Consider the following 18,498-nt stretch of genomic DNA (forward strand, 5'->3'; position numbering starts at 1 on the left):
TCTGCAAAAAGCAGAGACCCAATCCTGAGGTCACCAAACCCTCAGTGCCCTGGCTGTGCCTAGAAATTCCATCCATAAAAGTCTAGTCAGAACCTCACAACCTCACACACCAGCTCAGGCTTCTTCTCCACCAGAGAGATGACATTCCATCTCCCTAGAGCCAACTTCTGCAGCTGAGGATCCCAGTGAAAGTCCCCGCCTTCGACCACTGCCCAATTCACACTGCACCCGACCCCTTTGGTCCCTCCTACAGGTGATGAGCCCACTGGAGGGGGAACCTATGTGCCTTCTTCAGGCTGTGCCCGACCAGGCCCCATGGGTGCAGGCCTGGCTGTGGGGGGGAAGGGAGGGCCCGGTGACCCACATCCGGGGGAGGGAAAACGTGAATCTATGTTTTTCCTCATCATAAGGGGTCTAATGAGCCGCAGTTCGTCTGGTTCCTCACCCAGGACCTGTTTGCCTTGGGTGACCCTACCAGGGGCATAAATCCCTGGGCAGCTTAGCTCCTGGGATCACTGGAACACGCAAACCCCTCCACCACCATTAGGTGTCATCTCCAAGAGAGGATGTTGATACATATAATTATTTATAAAAAATGTGGCATTGAAAGTTTGCATTAAACCTCTTTACTATGTGTAATTCTACACATGGAACATAACAGAATGGAGACACAATTCATCAGTTTGATGTAAAAATGCTGAGTACTCGATATTGTGTATTTATCTATATATCTACTTACCATTCATGTTCATAGAGGCCCCAGCAGGAATCATCTGGTCTGGATCAGCATAAAAATGGATGGATCTGCTTCTGAAATGCGGCCCCCTGTGGGGTGTAACAGAAAGAGCCCTGAGAGGTAACAGTGTTACAGACCACTAGCATGCATGTCTCTCTGGGTCTATAGTCAGGCCATAACATAAAAGTAAACTGGGCTCCTAGCTAGGGCTGGTCAGTGGGCAGCACTTTAATATGTGTAGCTTAATAAAAAGACCTCGCCATCTTCTGTCTTCACCGTCTTCTTCCACAATCAGCCAGTTCTTTTATACTAGAGGCGAGCAACAGACCATCCCTCCTGTACAAAATGGCCACATAACAAAACTAAACAAACAAACAAAAACATATATAAACAGGTAAAAAGGAACATCAGTCAAGTGTAGTTGTGGAGGTTTTTAACGGTCATACTAAAAGTTTCATATAATATCTAAATTTTAGATGAGACAATTTCCTTAACAGCTGACTGTAAATAAGTCTGTTTACATCAAGAGCTTCACAGCATATCAAAGTACATGAAGGCAGAGCAGAAGGCTAAACAGCAGTGTGATGTCGTCCCCATTGTATGAATTATATTTATACCATGAGGGTTTGTTTCCTCTCGCTGCCCACAGTGTCCTGATGAAGAGAGCAGACTCCCCTGTACCCAGCTGTGTCTCCATGAAGAGTGACAGGTCAATGGAGCCCCCACCCCACTTCAGAGAGGGACCTTTTCCTATAGATCAAAGGTAAATGTGCATTTAAACAAACACTGTTAATGACATTCAGACTCTCAGTCAAATGGCACAGAGACACATACAAGCTGTGAGGAAATAACATATTTATAATGAATGCACCATTTTTTACCTTTAACAGATTCCATCACCTTGAGAATTTAAACAAAAGTTTTGTCTGTATTCTATATAAATCACATCTGAGGTAAATGGCTGAGGATTACTGTAACACCTGACTTCCTGCGAGCTGGAATTGGAAGTTATTTAATCGCAAAGTGGATTTTAAATTTCAGTCCTCAGCACAGAGCTGGAAAAAACTGGTTTGCCTGTTTCCCCCCCTGCATGTCCATTAAAGAATGACTCGACAATAGATTGTCGTCTTGTGAGACGGATGTTTCTGTTTTGATAACAAATAATTTCACTCTCATGAATTCATTAGATCATACTCAGACGAAGGCTTTAGTTTGACATGTTTAATCGAACTATGTGGCTTGAACAATAAACTACTATCATCAGACAAAAATAGAGAAAGACTCTTGGTTCCTTTGCCAAAGGTGACGTTTAAATACTTGCTGATTTAGATCATAATTAATGTGACACTGTAGTGGTTCTCATCCCCTGAGTATAAAATAAGATGATTTGTTGATCCCAGGGTTAAATTCTCTTGCGTTCAGCAGCAAAGTGCACAGATACAAACATACAATGTAAAACAAAGACAACGTGCAAAGACAGCAGATATAGTGCAAGTGAGTAAACATTTATAGAAGTAAACAAAATTTCTGTAGGTTAACAAGTTTAAGAAGGACACAGTGCATAATGAAAAAATCCTGAAAATACAATATTGTTCAAGAAATAAATAGAAATGTATATTATTTATATGATTATAAACAGAGAGCAGCTTTTACCACATTAAAAATGGGACGTTAAGGCTGGCTGTGGGGGCTGCACATCGACAGCAGGCATTGTGGTGTCTAACGGCAGCAGGCAGGAAAGATCACCAGTAGCGCTTCTTAGCTCACGGTGGGGAAATGAGCCGGTGGCTGAAGGTGCCCCAAGATAGCGCCTCCTGGAGCCTCGGCTGGGTTATGGACCGGGCCAGTGGGGCCAGTGCCCTGGGGCCTCAGGACATTAGTGGCTGTGAGTGGCAGCATTTATAGTGCAAGCCATGAAATGCCCCCCCTGTGGGGTGTAAGAGAAAGAGCCCTGAGAGGTAACAGTGTTACAGCCCACTAGCATGCATGTCTCTCTGGGTCTATAGTCAGGCCATAACATAAAAGTAAACTGGGCTCCTAGCTGGGGCTGGTCAGTGGGCAGCACTTTAATATGTGTAGCTTAATAAAAAGACCTCGCCATCTTCTGTCTTCGCCGTCTTCTTCCACAATCAGCCAGTTCTTTTATACTAGAGGCGAGTAACAGACCATCCCTCCTATCCAAAATGGCCACATAACAAAACTAAACAAACAAACAAAAACATATATAAACAGGTAAAAAGTAACATCAGTCAAGTGTAGTTGTGGAGGTTTTTAACGGTCATACTAAAAGTTTCATATAATATCTAAATTTTAGATGAGACAATTTCCTTAACAGCTGACTGTAAATAAGTCTGTTTACATCAAGAGCTTCACAGCATATCAAAGTACATGAAGGCAGAGCAGAAGGCTAAACAGCAGTGTGATGTCGTCCCCATTGTATGAATTATATTTATACCATGAGGGTTTGTTTCCTCTCGCTGCCCACAGTGTCCTGATGGAGAGAGCAGACTCCCCTGTACCCAGCTGTGTTTCCATGAAGAGTGACAGGTCAATGGACCCCCCACCCCACTTCAGAGAGGGACCTTTTCCTATAGATCAAAGGTAAAGGTGCATTTAAACAAACACTGTTAATGACATTCAGACTCTCAGTCAAATGGCACAGAGACACATACAAGCTATGAGGAAATAACATATTTATAATGAATGCACCAATTTTTACCTTTAACAGATTCCATCACCTTGAGAATTTAAACAAAGGTTTTGTCTGTATTCTATATAAATAACATCTGAGGTAAATGGATGAGGATTACTGTAACACCTGACTTCCTGCGAGCTGGAATTGGAAGTTATTTAATCGCAAAGTGGATTTTAAATTTCAGTCCTCAGCACAGAGCTGGAAAAAACTGGTTTGCCTGTTTCCCCCTGCATGTCCATTAAAGAATAACTCAACAATAGATTGTCGCCTCGTGAGACGGATGTTTCTGTTTTGATAACAAATAATTTCACTCCCATGAATTCATTAGATCAGACTCAGACGAAGGCTTCAGTTTAACATGTTTAATCGAACTGTGGCTTGAACAATAAACTATCATCAGACAAAAATAGAGAAAGACTATTGGTTCCTTTACCAAAGGTGACGTTTAAATACTTGCTGATTCAGATCCTAATTAATGTGACACTGTAGTGGTTCTCATCCCCTGACTATAAAATAAGATGATTTGTTGATCCCAGGGTTAAATTCTCTTGCGTTCAGCAGCAAAGTGCACAGATACAAGCATACAATGTAAATCAAAGACGACGTGCAAAGACAGCAGATATAGTGCAAGTGAGTAACCATTTATAGAAGTAAACAAAATTTCTGTAGATTAACAAGTTTAAGAAGGACACAGTGCATAATGAAAAAATCCTGAAAATACAATATTGTTCAAGAAATAAATAGAAATGTATATTATTTATATGATTATAAACAGAGAGCAGCTTTTACCACATTAAAAATGGGACGTTAAGGCTGGCTGTGGGGGCTGCACATCGACAGCAGGCATTGTGGTGTCTAACGGCAGCAGGCAGGAAAGATCCCCAGTAGCGCTTCTTAGCTCACGGTGGGGGAATGAGCCGGTGGCTGAAGGTGCCCCAAGATAGCGCCCCCTGGAGCCTTGGCTGGGTTATGGACCGGGCCAGTGGGGCCAGTGCCCTGGGGCCTCAGGACATTAGTGGCTGTGAGTGGCAGCATTTATAGTGCAAGTCATGAAATTCCCCCCCTGTGGGGTGTAAGAGAAAGAGCCCTGAGAGGTAACAGTGTTACAGCCCACTAGCATGCATGTCTCTCTGGGCCTATAGTCAGGCCATAACATAAAAGTAAACTGGGCTCCTAGCTAGGGCTGGTCAGTGGGCAGCACTTTAATATGTGTAGCTTAATAAAAAGACCTCGCCATCTTCTGTCTTCACCGTCTTCTTCCACAGTCAGCCAGTTCTTTTATACTAGAGGCGAGTAACAGACCATCCTTCCTATACAAAATGGCCACATAACAAAACTAAACAAACAAACAAAAACATATATAAACAGGTAAAAAGGAACATCAGTCAAGTGTAGTTGTGGAGGTTTTTAACGGTGATACTAAAAGTGTCATATAATATCTAAATTTTAGATGAGACAATTTCCTTAACAGCTGACTGTAAATAAGTCTGTTTACATCAAGAGCTTCACAGCATATCAAAGTACATGAAGACAGAGGAGAAGGCTAAACAGCAGTGTGATGCCGTCCCCATTGTATGAATTATATTTATACTATGAGGGTTAACATTTGATGTTATTTATATAGAATACAGACAAAACTAAAGATAGTGCCCCCTGGAGCCTTGCCTGGGTCATGGACCAGACCAGCAGGGCAAATTAACCATGAGGGCCCCTGCAGATAGAGCTCATGCTGACCACCTGGGCCCCTGGGGCCCTTTACACATACAGCGAGCATTAACTCCCAAGGCCCTCAGGCCTCCTGGGGTACTTGGTAGACGCCGGCCACCTGGGGTACTTGGTAGACGTCGGCCACCTGGGGTACTTGGTAGACGCCGGCCACCTGGGGTACTTGGTACACGCCGGCCACCTGGGGTACTTGGTAGACGCCGGCCACCTGGGGTACTTGGTACACGCCGGCCACCTGGGGTACTTGGTAGACGCCGGCCCCCTGGGGTACTTGGTAGACGCCGGCCACCTGGGGTACTTGGTACACGCCGGCCACCTGGGGTCCTTGGTAGACGCCGGCCACCTGGGGTACTTGGTAGACGCCGGCCACCTGGGGTACTTGGTAGACGCCGGCCACCTGGGGTACTTGGTAGACGCCGGCCCCCTGGGGTACTTGGTAGACGCCGGCCACCTGGGGTCCTTGGTAGACGCCGGCCACCTGGGGTACTTGGTAGACGCCGGCCACCTGGGGTACTTGGTAGACGCCGGCCACCTGGGGTACTTGGTAGACGCCGGCCACCTGGGGTACTTGGTAGACGCCGGCCCCCTGGGGTACTTGGTAGACGCCGGCCGCCTGGGGTACTTGGTAGACGCCGGCCACCTGGGGTACTTGGTAGACGCCGGCCACCTGGGGTACTTGGTAGACGCCGGCCACCTGGGGTACTTGGTAGACGCCGGCCACCTGGGGTACTTGATAGACGCCGGCCACCTGGGGCACTTGGTAGACGCCGGCCACCTGGGGTACTTGGTAGACGCCGGCCACCTGGGGCACTTGGTAGACGCCGGCCACCTGGGGTACTTGGTAGACGCCGGCCCCCTGGGGTACTTGGTACACGCCTTTCGTGGAACACCCCCCCCCAACAGGCCGCGGAGGGAGACCCAGAGTGTTCCGACTGAGACTGTGCTGGTGTTCACAAGCATCTGATCTAATTAAGCAGACAGAGGGGGCCGCATGAGTCGGAACTCTGACCTGGAGGTAGCCATCGAGCTCCTAAAGCGCATAGCCCCACCAGGCCCTGTCAGCTCTCAGGCTGCCTGCCCTGCATGTGCAGCTTCCCTCACTGCTGCTGGCTGACAGACAAACTGTGATCCCTGAAGCGGTTAGTATTCTGTAATACAGTAGGACATTTCAGAGGGAGTGGCGCACGCTGATGACATCATGCACATTATGTCCACTGGGATGGAGAACAGGTGCAGGATCATGACACGTTTAATGTTTCTGCATTTTTGCCAGCAATATCGCCCCGGCTAGTGGGGGTGTGGGGACCAGCTGGTACAGAAGCGGGGGGGCAGGGATGCGGGGAACAAGCTGATAGGCTGAAATTTACTCTGCTAATCAAGTGAATGACTCTAAATGTCACTGGGTACAAAGGGCTGCATAGAAAACTGTCCTTCCTGCCTGCTGTGTCTCTGTGTGCTGGAGCCTGATGTCACTGGTTCTCTTCTGCTGTCATGAGAGAATCAGGAAGCCGCCCCAGTGAATAAAGCTTAACATGGCAGATACATCTTTCCAAACTACAGCCCCAATTCCAAAAATGTTGGGACGTTCTGCAAATTGTAAATAAAATCAGAATGCAGTGATATGGAAATCTCATAAACCTATATTTTATTCATAACAGAACACAGAAAACATATCAAATGTTTAAACTGAGAAAATGCATCATTGTAAGCAAACATTTGAATGTTGCAGCAACAACACATCTCACAAAAGTTGGGACAAGGCCATGTTTACCACTGTGTGGCATCTCCTCTTCTTTTAACAACAGTCGGTAAATGTCTGGGCACTGAGGAGATCAGTTGTTTGAGTTTTGGGAGAGGAATGTTGTCCCATTCTTGTCTGATACAGGATTTTAGTTGTTCAACTGTCCTAGATCTTCTGTGTCATATTTATCCTTTTATGATGCACCAAATGTTCTCAATGGCTGAAAGATCTGGACCTCTGGTGTGGTAGAAAAATGTAAAATATAACACTCAGAATAAAAGTCGGACCTCTCAGTCTGATGAGGTAAAGGAAATCTCTTTTATTCCAGCAACTCAGCAAAGCCTCCCGTCACACTCTGGCACTTGGTACCAAGTCACCCGGAGCACACAGCAACCAGTTGATAAACCATAACTCCCACTTCACAGTAAGGGTGTCTAAATCCTGATTGGTCACAAAACACCAATGAACTGAGCTCAAACGTATAACAAACACAATTCTCGAATTCTATTGGTTCACCTTGGTGGCAAGGTAAAGTCTACCCATTCTGCTCAGTTTACCAGAACAGGTCTCGACTGCTAGGCTCCTACTGGAGATATGAATATAAATATTGATTACATGACATTGAATCACTGTAAATACTCGGTTGTCCTTTGATTAATGATTAACGTATTGACGTATTGTCATTGAATCACTGCCAATACATGGTTAACATATGATTAATATGATTAACATGATTACTTATACATTTGCACTGCCGCATAGCTTGCTATATATTGTCTGCCACAACTATTCTATAAAGCTATAACTCGCTGTGCACCAGTTGGGGCAGCTTCGAAGCTCTTCCTGCAGGTGGTTTCTCCCCCCCTTTGTTCCACTGTCTGCTTCTCCAAGGCCCGAGCTTTCCTCAGGGTCTGCGGAACTTACTGCAGGCAGCTATAACGAAGCGAGGTCACACAGTATTCAAAACAATCTCTTCTTGCCTAAGGCCTAAAACACACACAGACCCAATATGCCAACCTCCCGGGCCTACCGATGTCCAATTTTAATTCCACACTGGCAGGCCAGTTCAGTACCCGGACCCTTCTTCTACGAATCCATCATGTTGTAATTGATGCAGTGTGTGGTTTGGCATTGTCATGTGGAAAATGCAAGGTCTTCACTGAAAGAGACGATGTATGGATGGGAGCATTTGTTGCTCTAGAACCTGGATATACCTTTAAGCACTGATGGTGCCTTTCCAGATATGCAGGCTGCCCCTGCCATATGTACTAATGCACCCCCACACCATCAGAGATGCTGGCTTTTGAACTGAGTGCTGATAACACGCTGGGTGGTCCTTCTCCTCTTTAGTCCGGATGACATGGTGTCCCTGGTTTCCAAAAAGAATCTCAAATGTAGATTCGACTGACCACAGAACAGTTTTCCACTCAGCCGCAGTCCATTTTAAATGAGCTTTGGCCCAGAGACGACATCGGTGATTCTGGATCATGTTCATATACGGCTTCTTCTTTGAATGATAGAGTTTTAACTGGCATCTGTGCATGGCAGCGCGAATTGTGTTCACTGACAGTGTTTGTGGGAAATATTCCTGAGCCTATTTAGTGATTCCATTACAGAATCATGCCTGTTTGTGATGCAGTGCTGCCTAAGGGCCAAAATATCACAGGCATCTAGTCTGGTTTTCACAGAGATTTCTCCAGATTCTCAGAATCATTTGATTACATTATGTGCTGTAGATGATGAAATATTCAACCTCTTTGCAGTTTCATACTGAGGAGCTTCTTTCTGAAATTGCTCCACTATTTGTCAGTGCAGTATTAGGGGGATTGTGACCCTCTGCCCATCTTTACTTCAGAGAGACACTGCAACTCTAAGATGTTCTTTTTATACCCAGTCATGTCTGGTCATTGACTTTGGGAGGTCCAGACCAAGTCCACGACCAGTTCTGATCAGGGAAGAGGAAGTGGAGGTGGTCAACTCATACAAGTACCTAGGACTGTGGGTGGATAACAAACTGGACTGGACAATTAACACACAGCACCTGTACAGAAAGGGTCAAAGCAGACTGTACTTCCTGAGGAGGCTGCGGTCCTTCAACATCTGCAGGAAGCTCCTGTGGATGTTCTACCAGTCTGTGGTTGCCAGTGTCCTCTTTTATGCTGTTGTGTGCTGGGGGAGCAGCACAGCAAAGAGGGACTTATCCAGGCTGGAAAAACTAGTCAGGAAGGCCGGCTCGGTAGTCGGCATGAAGCTGGACTCTCTGTTGACAGTGGCTGAGAAGAGAAGTCTCAACAAACTGCTGTCCATTATGGACAATGTTAGGCACCCTCTGCACACTGTCATAAACAAACAGAGGAGCCTGTTCAGTGACAGGATGCTTCTACCCAAGTCGAGAACCAGCAGACTTAAAAACTCCTTTGTCCCACACGCCATCAAACTGTTCAACTCCTCACTGAGGGAGAGGAGGAGGAGGGGAAACAGGAGGTCAGAGTAGGACGGGGAGAAACAGGAACAATAAATTGCACCAGACAATCAAACATTCGGACTGTGCAATGGACCACATAACTGTGCAATCTCATGTGCAATACCGCAATATCTATTTGGCTCTTACTTTAGTATGTGTATTTTAAATTTCTCTTATATTGTATTTTAATTGTATTTGTAACTTGTAATATGCTGGTGTACTGCTGCTGGAAACTAGAATTTCCCAGAGGAACCTTCCCGAGGGATTAATAAAGTTCTATCTATCTCTATCTATCTATCTATCATGTTACTGACCTGTTGCCAATTGACATAATTATTTGCAAATTGTTCCTCCAGCTGTTGGGTTTTTGTACCACTAACTTTTCCAGCCTCCTATTGCCCCCGTCCCAACGTTTTTGAGACGTGTTGCTGTCATGAAATTCAAAATCAGCCAGTATTTTTCATGAAATAGCAAAATGTCTCAGTTTAAACATTTGATATGTTTTCTATACTTTGTTATGAATATAATACAGGTTTATGAGATTTCCATATCATTGCATTCTGTTTTTATTTACAATTTGCACAATCTCCCAACTTTTTGGAATTGGTGTTGTAATATACCACAATGTTATTCTTTATCTGCAGTAACAGCAATTTTAATGGGGAACTTTTCAGTCTTTCTGTTACATTTGTGTAGATGAATTGAGGACATTATGTTTCTGCCTAATTCACAGAGACCAAATGGAAGATTGCAGTTCAGATCTACATGATAAATCGGGTTTATCATCCATATTGAAGGTTTGTATTTATTGCTGATATATCTTTTCTTGGCTGTTATGTCAATTAGCTTATATTTTATACAGCTGTATAATAAGAAATTCATCATGTTAAAGAAAATATGTTTTAAACTATGATTCACAAGTGAAATTCTGAAAAGGTTTGGTGTAAGTAGCAATAATAAACTGTCACTGTTTATTTTAGTCGCTAGAGGAAAAAGCCATGAAGTTCCTAAAGGAGGAACTGAAGACGTTTGTGAGGTACCTAGATCAGAATTACCCAGAATGCTCTGAGCCTCAGCTGGAGGAGGACAATGACCTGGACTGTGATGGTCAGATGCAGAAGACCAGTGTTAGAGAGGTAGCTCTGAAGATCACACTGTACATCCTGAGGACCATGAAGCAAAATGATCTTGCTGACCTGCTGGACAAGAGTAAGAACTTTATAATATTATGTACATGTACAATATTGTGTAAACGTCTTAGGCAGCCAAAGAAAATGATGTTTAAATGGTCTTCATGTTGGTGTAGAACTACTATAATATGTATGTCAAAGTGTGTTTGCTATTTCAGAACCTCTCCCAACATCACCTTAATATTTTGTGCCGTATATCCATGTATTTTTTTACTTGACCACTAACACACCTCATGTGGCTGATCAATATCTCACTGAGTTTTAAACTAATTTAATTAATTCATGAAGTGAGCTGGTGGTGAAATTTAACAAATACATGGACTGGCTGTGGTGCCGCTGAGGAGAGGTTTGGGAAATGAAAAGGGGTTTTGTGTGTTTTTTGGTTGTGAGCAGATATACACTTACTACCCAGATAAATGGCTTTAAACATTTCCTTTGGCTGCCTAAGGCTTATTCACGGTCCTGTATGCGGTGTTCCAGTAAAATACGCATGATAAAACTTTCAGTTTCACATTCAGTCACAGGGAAATATCTGGATATGTATGTGTGAAAAAGTGTGTTTTTGGAAAATATTCTTCCTCTCATACTTCTCAGGATCTCGGTCAGAATTAGTGTATTTTCCTCTCATTTCCTTTCAGGACAGCTCATGCTGCAACAGGAAATCAAAGGTAAACTTAAGAAGCAATTTGAGTGTGTATTTGAAGGGAAAGCTAAGGAAGGACAGCCAACACTTCTCAGTGAGATTTACACAGAACTCTACATAACTGAAGGTGGGACTGAAGCAGTCAATGATGAACATGAAGTGAGACAGATTGAAACAGCATCCAAGAAAAGTCGAACAGAAGATACTACAGTCAAGTGCAAAGATATATTTAAGCCCTTATGTGGGCGTGAGACACCTATCAGAACTGTACTCACTAAAGGGGTGGCAGGTATCGGGAAAACAGTCTCTGTGCAGAAATTTATTCTCGACTGGGCAGAAGGAAAAGCAAACCAGGATGTTCACTTCATATTTGCTCTTCCTTTCCGGGACTTGAACTTGATTAAGGGTGAATACAGTCTGATTAAACTGCTTCACCGCTTTGTCCCAGAACTGAAATCATTTCAATCCACTGAGCTGTTTAGGTACAAAGTTTTGTTGATCTTTGATGGTCTGGATGAGTGTAGCCTTCCTCTGGATTTTCAGAACAATGAGAGCTGGTTTGATGTAACAAAGAAAACGTCACTGGATGTGCTGTTGACTAACCTCATTAAGGGGAATCTGCTCCCATCCGCTCTCCTCTGGATAACCTCCCGGCCAGCAGCAGCCAATCAGATACCTGCTGAGTGTGTCCACCAGGTGACAGAGATACGAGGGTTCAGTGATGCCCAGAAGGAGGAGTATTTCAGGAGGAGATTCAGTGATGAGAGCCTGGCCAGCAGGATTATCACACATGTGAAATCATCAAAGAGCCTCTTCATCATGTGCCACATACCTGTGTTCTGCTGGATTTCAGCCACTGTGCTTAAGAGGCTTTTTAGTGAGACTGACAGGGGAGAAATTCCAAGGACTCTGACTGAAATGTACACACACTTCCTGATCTTTCAGATAAGTTTAAAAAATGACAAGTATATGAAAAACCAAGAAACTAAGCTTAAGGAATACAGTAAGCAATTCCTTTTAAAACTTGGTAAACTTGCTTTTGACAACCTGGAGAAAGGAAATCTCATATTTTATAAGCAAGATCTGACAGGGAATGGCATTGATGTCACTGAAACTTCAGTTTACTCTGGAGTGTGCACAGAAGTCTTTAAAGAGGAGTATGGGTTGTACCAGGAGAAGGTGTACTGCTTTGTGCATCTGAGCATCCAGGAGTATCTCGCTGCTTTATACGTGTTTCTATCAAACTCATCAGCTGACCTGCTGAAGACTGCAGTGAATGAGGCATTAGAGAGTAAGAATGGACACTTGGACCTCTACCTCCGCTTCCTCCTGGGCCTCTCAACAGACTCCAGTAAGACTCTGTTACAAAAGCTACTGGGGCCGACAGAAACCAGCTCACATACCATTATGGAAACAGTCCAATACATCCATCCATCCATTTGCCAAACCGCTTATCCGTCAGGGTTGCGGGGAGTCTGGAGCCTATTCCGGAAGCAATGGGCACAAGGCAGGGAACAACCCAGGACGGGGGGCCAGTCCATCACAGTAGCCCAATACATCAAGGAGAAAATACAAGAGAATTTAACTCCAGAAAGGACCATCAACCTGTTCCACTGTCTGACTGAACTTGGTGACAATTCTCTAGTAGAGGAAGTACAAAGATACCTGAATTCAGGAAACATTTCAGCAGATCACCTCTCACCTGCACAGTACTCAGCTCTGGCCTTTGTGATGCTGATGTCAGATGAGGAGCTGGATGTGTTTGACCTGAAGAAATACATCAGATCAGATGAAGAGCACTGCAGGCTGCTGCCTGTGGTCAAGAACTCCAGGACGGCTCTGTAAGTGACGTGGGGATGGGAAATCATGTCTGGTCTGGCAGTAATACATGAATATTGTTTGAAATGTGTAATATATATTATATATTTCTCCTCATGGATTAATAAGTGGGTTTTATTTTGATAATCACAGCTATAGCTGTTTGTATAGCAGTAGCTAATCTTGACCACAGCCTTTATAATGACTGAAGGTAGTGATGTCACTTTTTGTTTGTTACTACGTTTCCATTCCCATCCAGTCTGCCTTCTGATCACAGCACAGCATCCTAACCTGCTATAGAAACAGTGAGGGCTCTTTATCCACAGGGTGTATCAGTGGAATGTGAGTGTTATTGTCAGCAGGCGTGTTCATGTGATGGAGCCCAGAGCTGGGAGCTTCCGTATGACTGCTGTCTCTGGCTGCTCACTGGCGCCCTCTGCTGGCCTCAGCTGCACCTGACTGATGATGTGACGACACATCTAGTCCGGCAGACATAGATCAACATTGTTTAAAATATAAAATGAATATGTATATATGTAATTTATTTCCCCTCTTTTATCAACAAGGTTCCTTTTTAATCTAGTTTATATTAACTGAAGGTAGTGATGTAGTAAAAAAGACAAGATTTCCATCCTTTGTGTAACAAATAACCAAAGATACAGCATCATACAGAATGGTCCAGTTTTCATTAATAGTGGGAAAACCACTCATATTTGTTTCAGTTCTGGATGCTGTAGGAAGCGTTTCTGTAAATACTGGGTGTGGTGCGTGACTCTTTGGGTTCAGACTCTGTGTCCGGAAGGTCGCTGGTTCAGATCTCTTGGCCCGCAGAGTGATGTCATCACTGAGTCCTTGAGCTGCAGGGGTGCTGGATGCTGGCCGATCCTGCGCTGCGACCCCCAAACTTCCTCTCACCTGTATATGTGTCTGTGTGTCTCTTGGAGAGCAAGATGGGAGGGGCGAAAAGACAATTTCCCCATGGGGGTGAATGAAGTATCATTATTCATAAATCATTCAAACAACCAATTTTTCTAAAAGCCTATTTCACAGGACTGATAGCTCTCCGATTAGTGTATTGTTGATTAGGGCTGGGTGATAAGTAAAAAAATGTGTGTGTGTCATTTAGTATAAAAATATCGCAATAAACAATCATTTTGAGTCTCCCCCCTCCCCCAAACACTGAATGCAATTTCAGTTCAGTTCAGCTTTATTTGTATAGTGTGTTTTCACAACATTACATCATCTCAAAGCACTTTAGCATCCCTGCCCAAAGCCCCCAGTGAGCAAGTCAGAGGGGACAGTGGCAAGGAATATTACCCTAGAAAGAAGAATCCTTGGGAGGAGCCAGACTGAAAGGGGGAGCCCAACCTCCAGGGGGCAGCAGAGGAAGCCCTAACCCTAACCAGACCCAAAGGGGGAGCCCATCCTCCAGGGGGCAGCAGAGGAAGCCCTAACCCTAACCAGACCCAAAGGGGGAGCCCATCCTCCAGGGGGCAGCAGCAGGCCAGAAGGACGTCACAGATAGTGGAGACGTCACAGGCAGCAGGGTAGGCAGGATATCTTGAAAATGTGGGGTCTCCAGGCAGCACAGCCCAGGGGGAGCATAGAACAGGGCTAATATAATCAATTTTTTTAGTGTTTGTATGAACTCTGGCTGCTGCATTTTGTACCAGCTGACATTTATGTGAGGATCCAGATGGGCACCCAGAAAGGAAGGCATTACAGTATCCAGCCTGGAAGTTATAAAGGTGTTACTGCATCACCAGGTAATGTAAACGATCGGTAGCGAAGCTCCTCTCATGGCCAATGAGAGGGAGTCTCACGATATTTCAGTCGAGTTTGAGGTTTTAGAGCTTAGTAGCCAAATCGCACAGAGGCAGGACTATTGTGAGCACTCAATGAACAGAGGCTGAAGTGTTGTAAAACTAGAGTGATTTTCCATCGGTTTGATACCAAACATGCCATACCAGCCTAGCGGTTCACACCGAATACCATCTGTAATGATTGATTAATGATTACTTATATTATGTTATTATGTTATATTACTCACACCAGTCCCTGGTCTAAGTGGTCTAGGTTGCACCTCAATCAGAGGTTACCCTTTATACAGACATTATATGACATATTCTCATGTCAGCAGCACATCTTACCCTTAGATAGACATGGTAGAATACAAAGATCAGATAAGGGCTGCTGAGGAATGTGGAAAAGAAAAGGGGGGGAAGGTTAGTCAGTCAAAGAAAAAGAGTCTTTGAAAGTTAGGACACATTACAAACATAACCTGTCTGTATATTGAGACTAGTAGTCATGGGTAAATAAATATACAGATGTACAACAGCCAAACTTAAAAGAAACTTTCTTTAGGGTGTTGGGTGAGTGGTATGTAAGGCGGGATGTCTGGGGAGGGGGTTGTGTGCCAAGTCGAGGGACCCCTGTCCTTGAGGTCCACTCTGCTGTCTGTAGGTCATTAAAACTTTGAGCAATAAAAGTTGGAGTGCTGGCCCCCTTGTTGTCTGTGTGTCTTTAAGTGTGTCTGTGTGTGTGGGGTCACGAACCCCCCTTTGAGGCCTAGGCCAATGTGTGCCTCTCGTACCAGGGTAGGCCTTGTCTCAGGCCACCTGGAATTTAAGCTTTGTGATATGTGCATGTGTGATCCTACACCAGATTTAAAATGGGTAACCTTAAAAGGGAAATACTGTTCTGCAAAGCAAGCACAGTTTCTGGAAACACGACCCTAAAGTCATAAAGCAGGTTAACAGAACAGCTTAGGCTGTTAAAAAGAAAGGAAGTTGGTTTACTTGTTTGCAGAGTGGGGGGGGTCTTGGCAGTATTAAATAATACCTGCTTTTGTTTCTAGTAGAATAAATTACTGTAATGCCCTCTTGTCTGTTTCACATCTACTGTTTCACATCTACGACGGGCCCAGAATGCCGCTGGCGGAGTGTTAACACGCACCAGTCACAGGGATCACATCTACAACGGGCCCAGAATGCCGCTGGCGGAGTGTTAACACGCACCAGTCACAGGGATCACATCTACAACGGGCCCAGAATGCCGCTGGCGGAGTGTTAACACGCACCAGTCACAGGGATCACATCTACAACGGGCCCAGAATGCCGCTGGCGGAGTGTTAACACGCACCAGTCACAGGGATCACATCTACAACGGGCCCAGAATGCCGCTGGCGGAGTGTTAACACGCACCAATCACAGGGATCACATCTACAACGGGCCCAGAATGCCGCTGGCGGAGTGTTAACACACACCCACCAGTCGCAGGGATCACATCTACAACGGGCCCAGAATGCCGCTGGCGGAGTGTTAACATGCACCAGTCACAGGGATCACATCTACAACGGGCCCAGAATGCCGCTGGCGGAGTGTTAACACGCACCGGTCACAGGGATCACATCTACAACGGGCCCAGAATGCCGCTGGCGGAGTGTTAACACGCACCGGTCACAGGGATCACATCTACAACGGGCCCAGAATGCCGCTGGCGGAGTGTTAACACGCACCGGTCACAGGGATCACATCTACAACGGGCCCAGAATGCCGCTGGCGGAGTGTTAACACGCACCGGTCACAGGGATCACATCTACAACGGGCCCAGAATGCCGCTGGCGGAGTGTTAACATGCACCAGTCACAGGGATCCACATCTACAACGGGCCCAGAATGCCGCTGGCGGAGTGTTAACACGCACCGGTCACAGGGATCACATCTACAACGGGCCCAGAATGCCGCTGGCGGAGTGTTAACACGCACCGGTCACAGGGATCACATCTACAACGGGCCCAGAATGCCGCTGGCGGAGTGTTAACACGCACCGGTCACAGGGATCACATCTACAACGGGCCCAGAATGCCGCTGGCGGAGTGTTAACACGCACCGGTCACAGGGATCACATCTACAACGGACCCAGAATGCCGCTGGCGGAGTGTTAACACGCACCGGTCACAGGGATCACATCTACAACGGGCCCAGAATGCCGCTGGGGGAGTGTTAACACGCACCAGTCACAGGGATCACATCTACAACGGGCCCAGAATGCCGCAGGCGGAGTGTTAACACGCACCGGTCACAGGGATCACATCTACAACGGGCCCAGAATGCCGCTGGCGGAGTGTTAACACGCACCGGTCACAGGGATCACATCTACAACGGGCCCAGAATGCCGCTGGCGGAGTGTTAACACGCACCGGTCACAGGGATCACATCTACAACGGGCCCAGAATGCCGCTGGCGGAGTGTTAACACGCACCGGTCACAGGGATCACATCTACAACGGGCCCAGAATGCCGCTGGCGGAGTGTTAACACGCACCAGTCACAGGGATCACATCTACAACGGACCCAGAATGCCGCTGGCGGAGTGTTAACACGCACCAGTCACAGGGATCACATCTACAACGGGCCCAGAATGCCGCTGGCGGAGTGTTAACACGTACCGGTCACAGGGATCACATCTACAACGGGCCCAGAATGCCGCTGGCGGAGTGTTAACACGCACCGGTCACAGGGATCACATCTACAACGGGCCCAGAATGCCGCTGGCGGAGTGTTAACACGCACCAGTCACAGGGATCACATCAACAACGGCCCCAGAATGCCGCTGGCGGAGTGTTAACACGCACCGGTCACAGGGATCACATCTACAACGGGCCCAGAATGCCGCTGGCGGAGTGTTAACACGCACCAGTCACAGGGATCACATCTACAACGGGCCCAGAATGCCGCTGGCGGAGTGTTAACACACACCAGTCACAGGGATCACAACTACAACGGGCCCAGAATGCCGCTGGCGGAGTGTTAACACGCACCAGTCACAGGGATCACAACTACAACGGGCCCAGAATGCCGCTGGCGGAGTGTTAACACGCACCAGTCACAAGGATCACATCTACAACGGGCCCAGAATGCCGCTGGCGGAGTGTTAACATGCAGCGGTCACAGGGATCACATCTACAACGGGCCCAGAATGCCGCTGGCGGAGTGTTAACACGCACCGGTCACAGGGATCACGTCTACAACGGGCCCAGAATGCCGCTGGCGGAGTGTTAACATGCAGCGGTCACAGGGATCACGTCTACAACGGGCCCAGAATGCCGCTGGCGGAGTGTTAACACGCACCGGTCAGAGGGATCACATCTACAACGGGCCCAGAATGCCGCTGGCGGAGTGTTAACACGCACCAGTCACAGGGATCACATCCACAACGGGCCCAGAATGCCGCTGGCGGAGTGTTAACACGCACCAGTCACAGGGATCACATCTACAACGGGCCCAGAATGCCGCTGGCGGAGTGTTAACACGCACCAGTCAGAGGGATCACATCTACAACGGGCCCAGAATGCCGCTGGCGGAGTGTTAACACGCACCAGTCACAAGGATCACATCTACAACGGGCCCAGAATGCCGCTGGCGGAGTGTTAACACGCACCGGTCACAGGGATCACATCTACAACGGGCCCAGAATGCCGCTGGCG

General features: G+C 46.3%; 2 protein-coding genes across 12 annotated transcripts in view; one reads left to right on the forward strand and one right to left on the reverse strand.

Annotated features, from left to right (window-relative positions):
- The window catches only part of LOC125727427 (NACHT, LRR and PYD domains-containing protein 12-like), a 46,868-nt gene that overhangs the window by 2,547 nt on the left and 25,823 nt on the right, over positions 1-18,498 (forward strand). For 5 of the 11 annotated variants that reach the window (XM_049004108.1, XM_049004118.1, XM_049004115.1 and 2 more), the window contains 6 exons: positions 755-856; positions 1,386-1,499; positions 3,224-3,337; positions 10,095-10,158; positions 10,342-10,570; positions 11,190-13,035. In XM_049004108.1, coding sequence (XP_048860065.1) covers positions 795-856; positions 1,386-1,499; positions 3,224-3,337; positions 10,095-10,158; positions 10,342-10,570; positions 11,190-13,035 — 2,429 coding nt within the window. In that variant the 5' untranslated portion in view covers positions 755-794. The remainder of the gene's footprint in view (positions 1-754; positions 857-1,385; positions 1,500-3,223; positions 3,338-10,094; positions 10,159-10,341; positions 10,571-11,189; positions 13,036-18,498) is intronic. The other 6 variants (XM_049004111.1, XM_049004114.1, XM_049004112.1 and 3 more) reach the window with 5 other exon arrangements.
- On the reverse strand, positions 5,023-6,424 carry LOC125727437 (paternally-expressed gene 3 protein-like). The gene is made up of 3 exons (XM_049004147.1): positions 5,986-6,424; positions 5,500-5,580; positions 5,023-5,310 (listed from the first exon to the last, which is right to left on the reverse strand). The coding sequence occupies exons 1-3, from the start codon at positions 6,114-6,116 to the stop codon at positions 5,205-5,207; spliced, it is 318 nt and encodes a 105-aa protein (XP_048860104.1). The 5' UTR covers positions 6,117-6,424; the 3' UTR covers positions 5,023-5,204.

This window comes from Brienomyrus brachyistius, unplaced genomic scaffold, assembly GCF_023856365.1.
Source record: "Brienomyrus brachyistius isolate T26 unplaced genomic scaffold, BBRACH_0.4 scaffold97, whole genome shotgun sequence".
Classification (NCBI taxonomy): Eukaryota; Metazoa; Chordata; class Actinopteri; order Osteoglossiformes; family Mormyridae; genus Brienomyrus; species Brienomyrus brachyistius.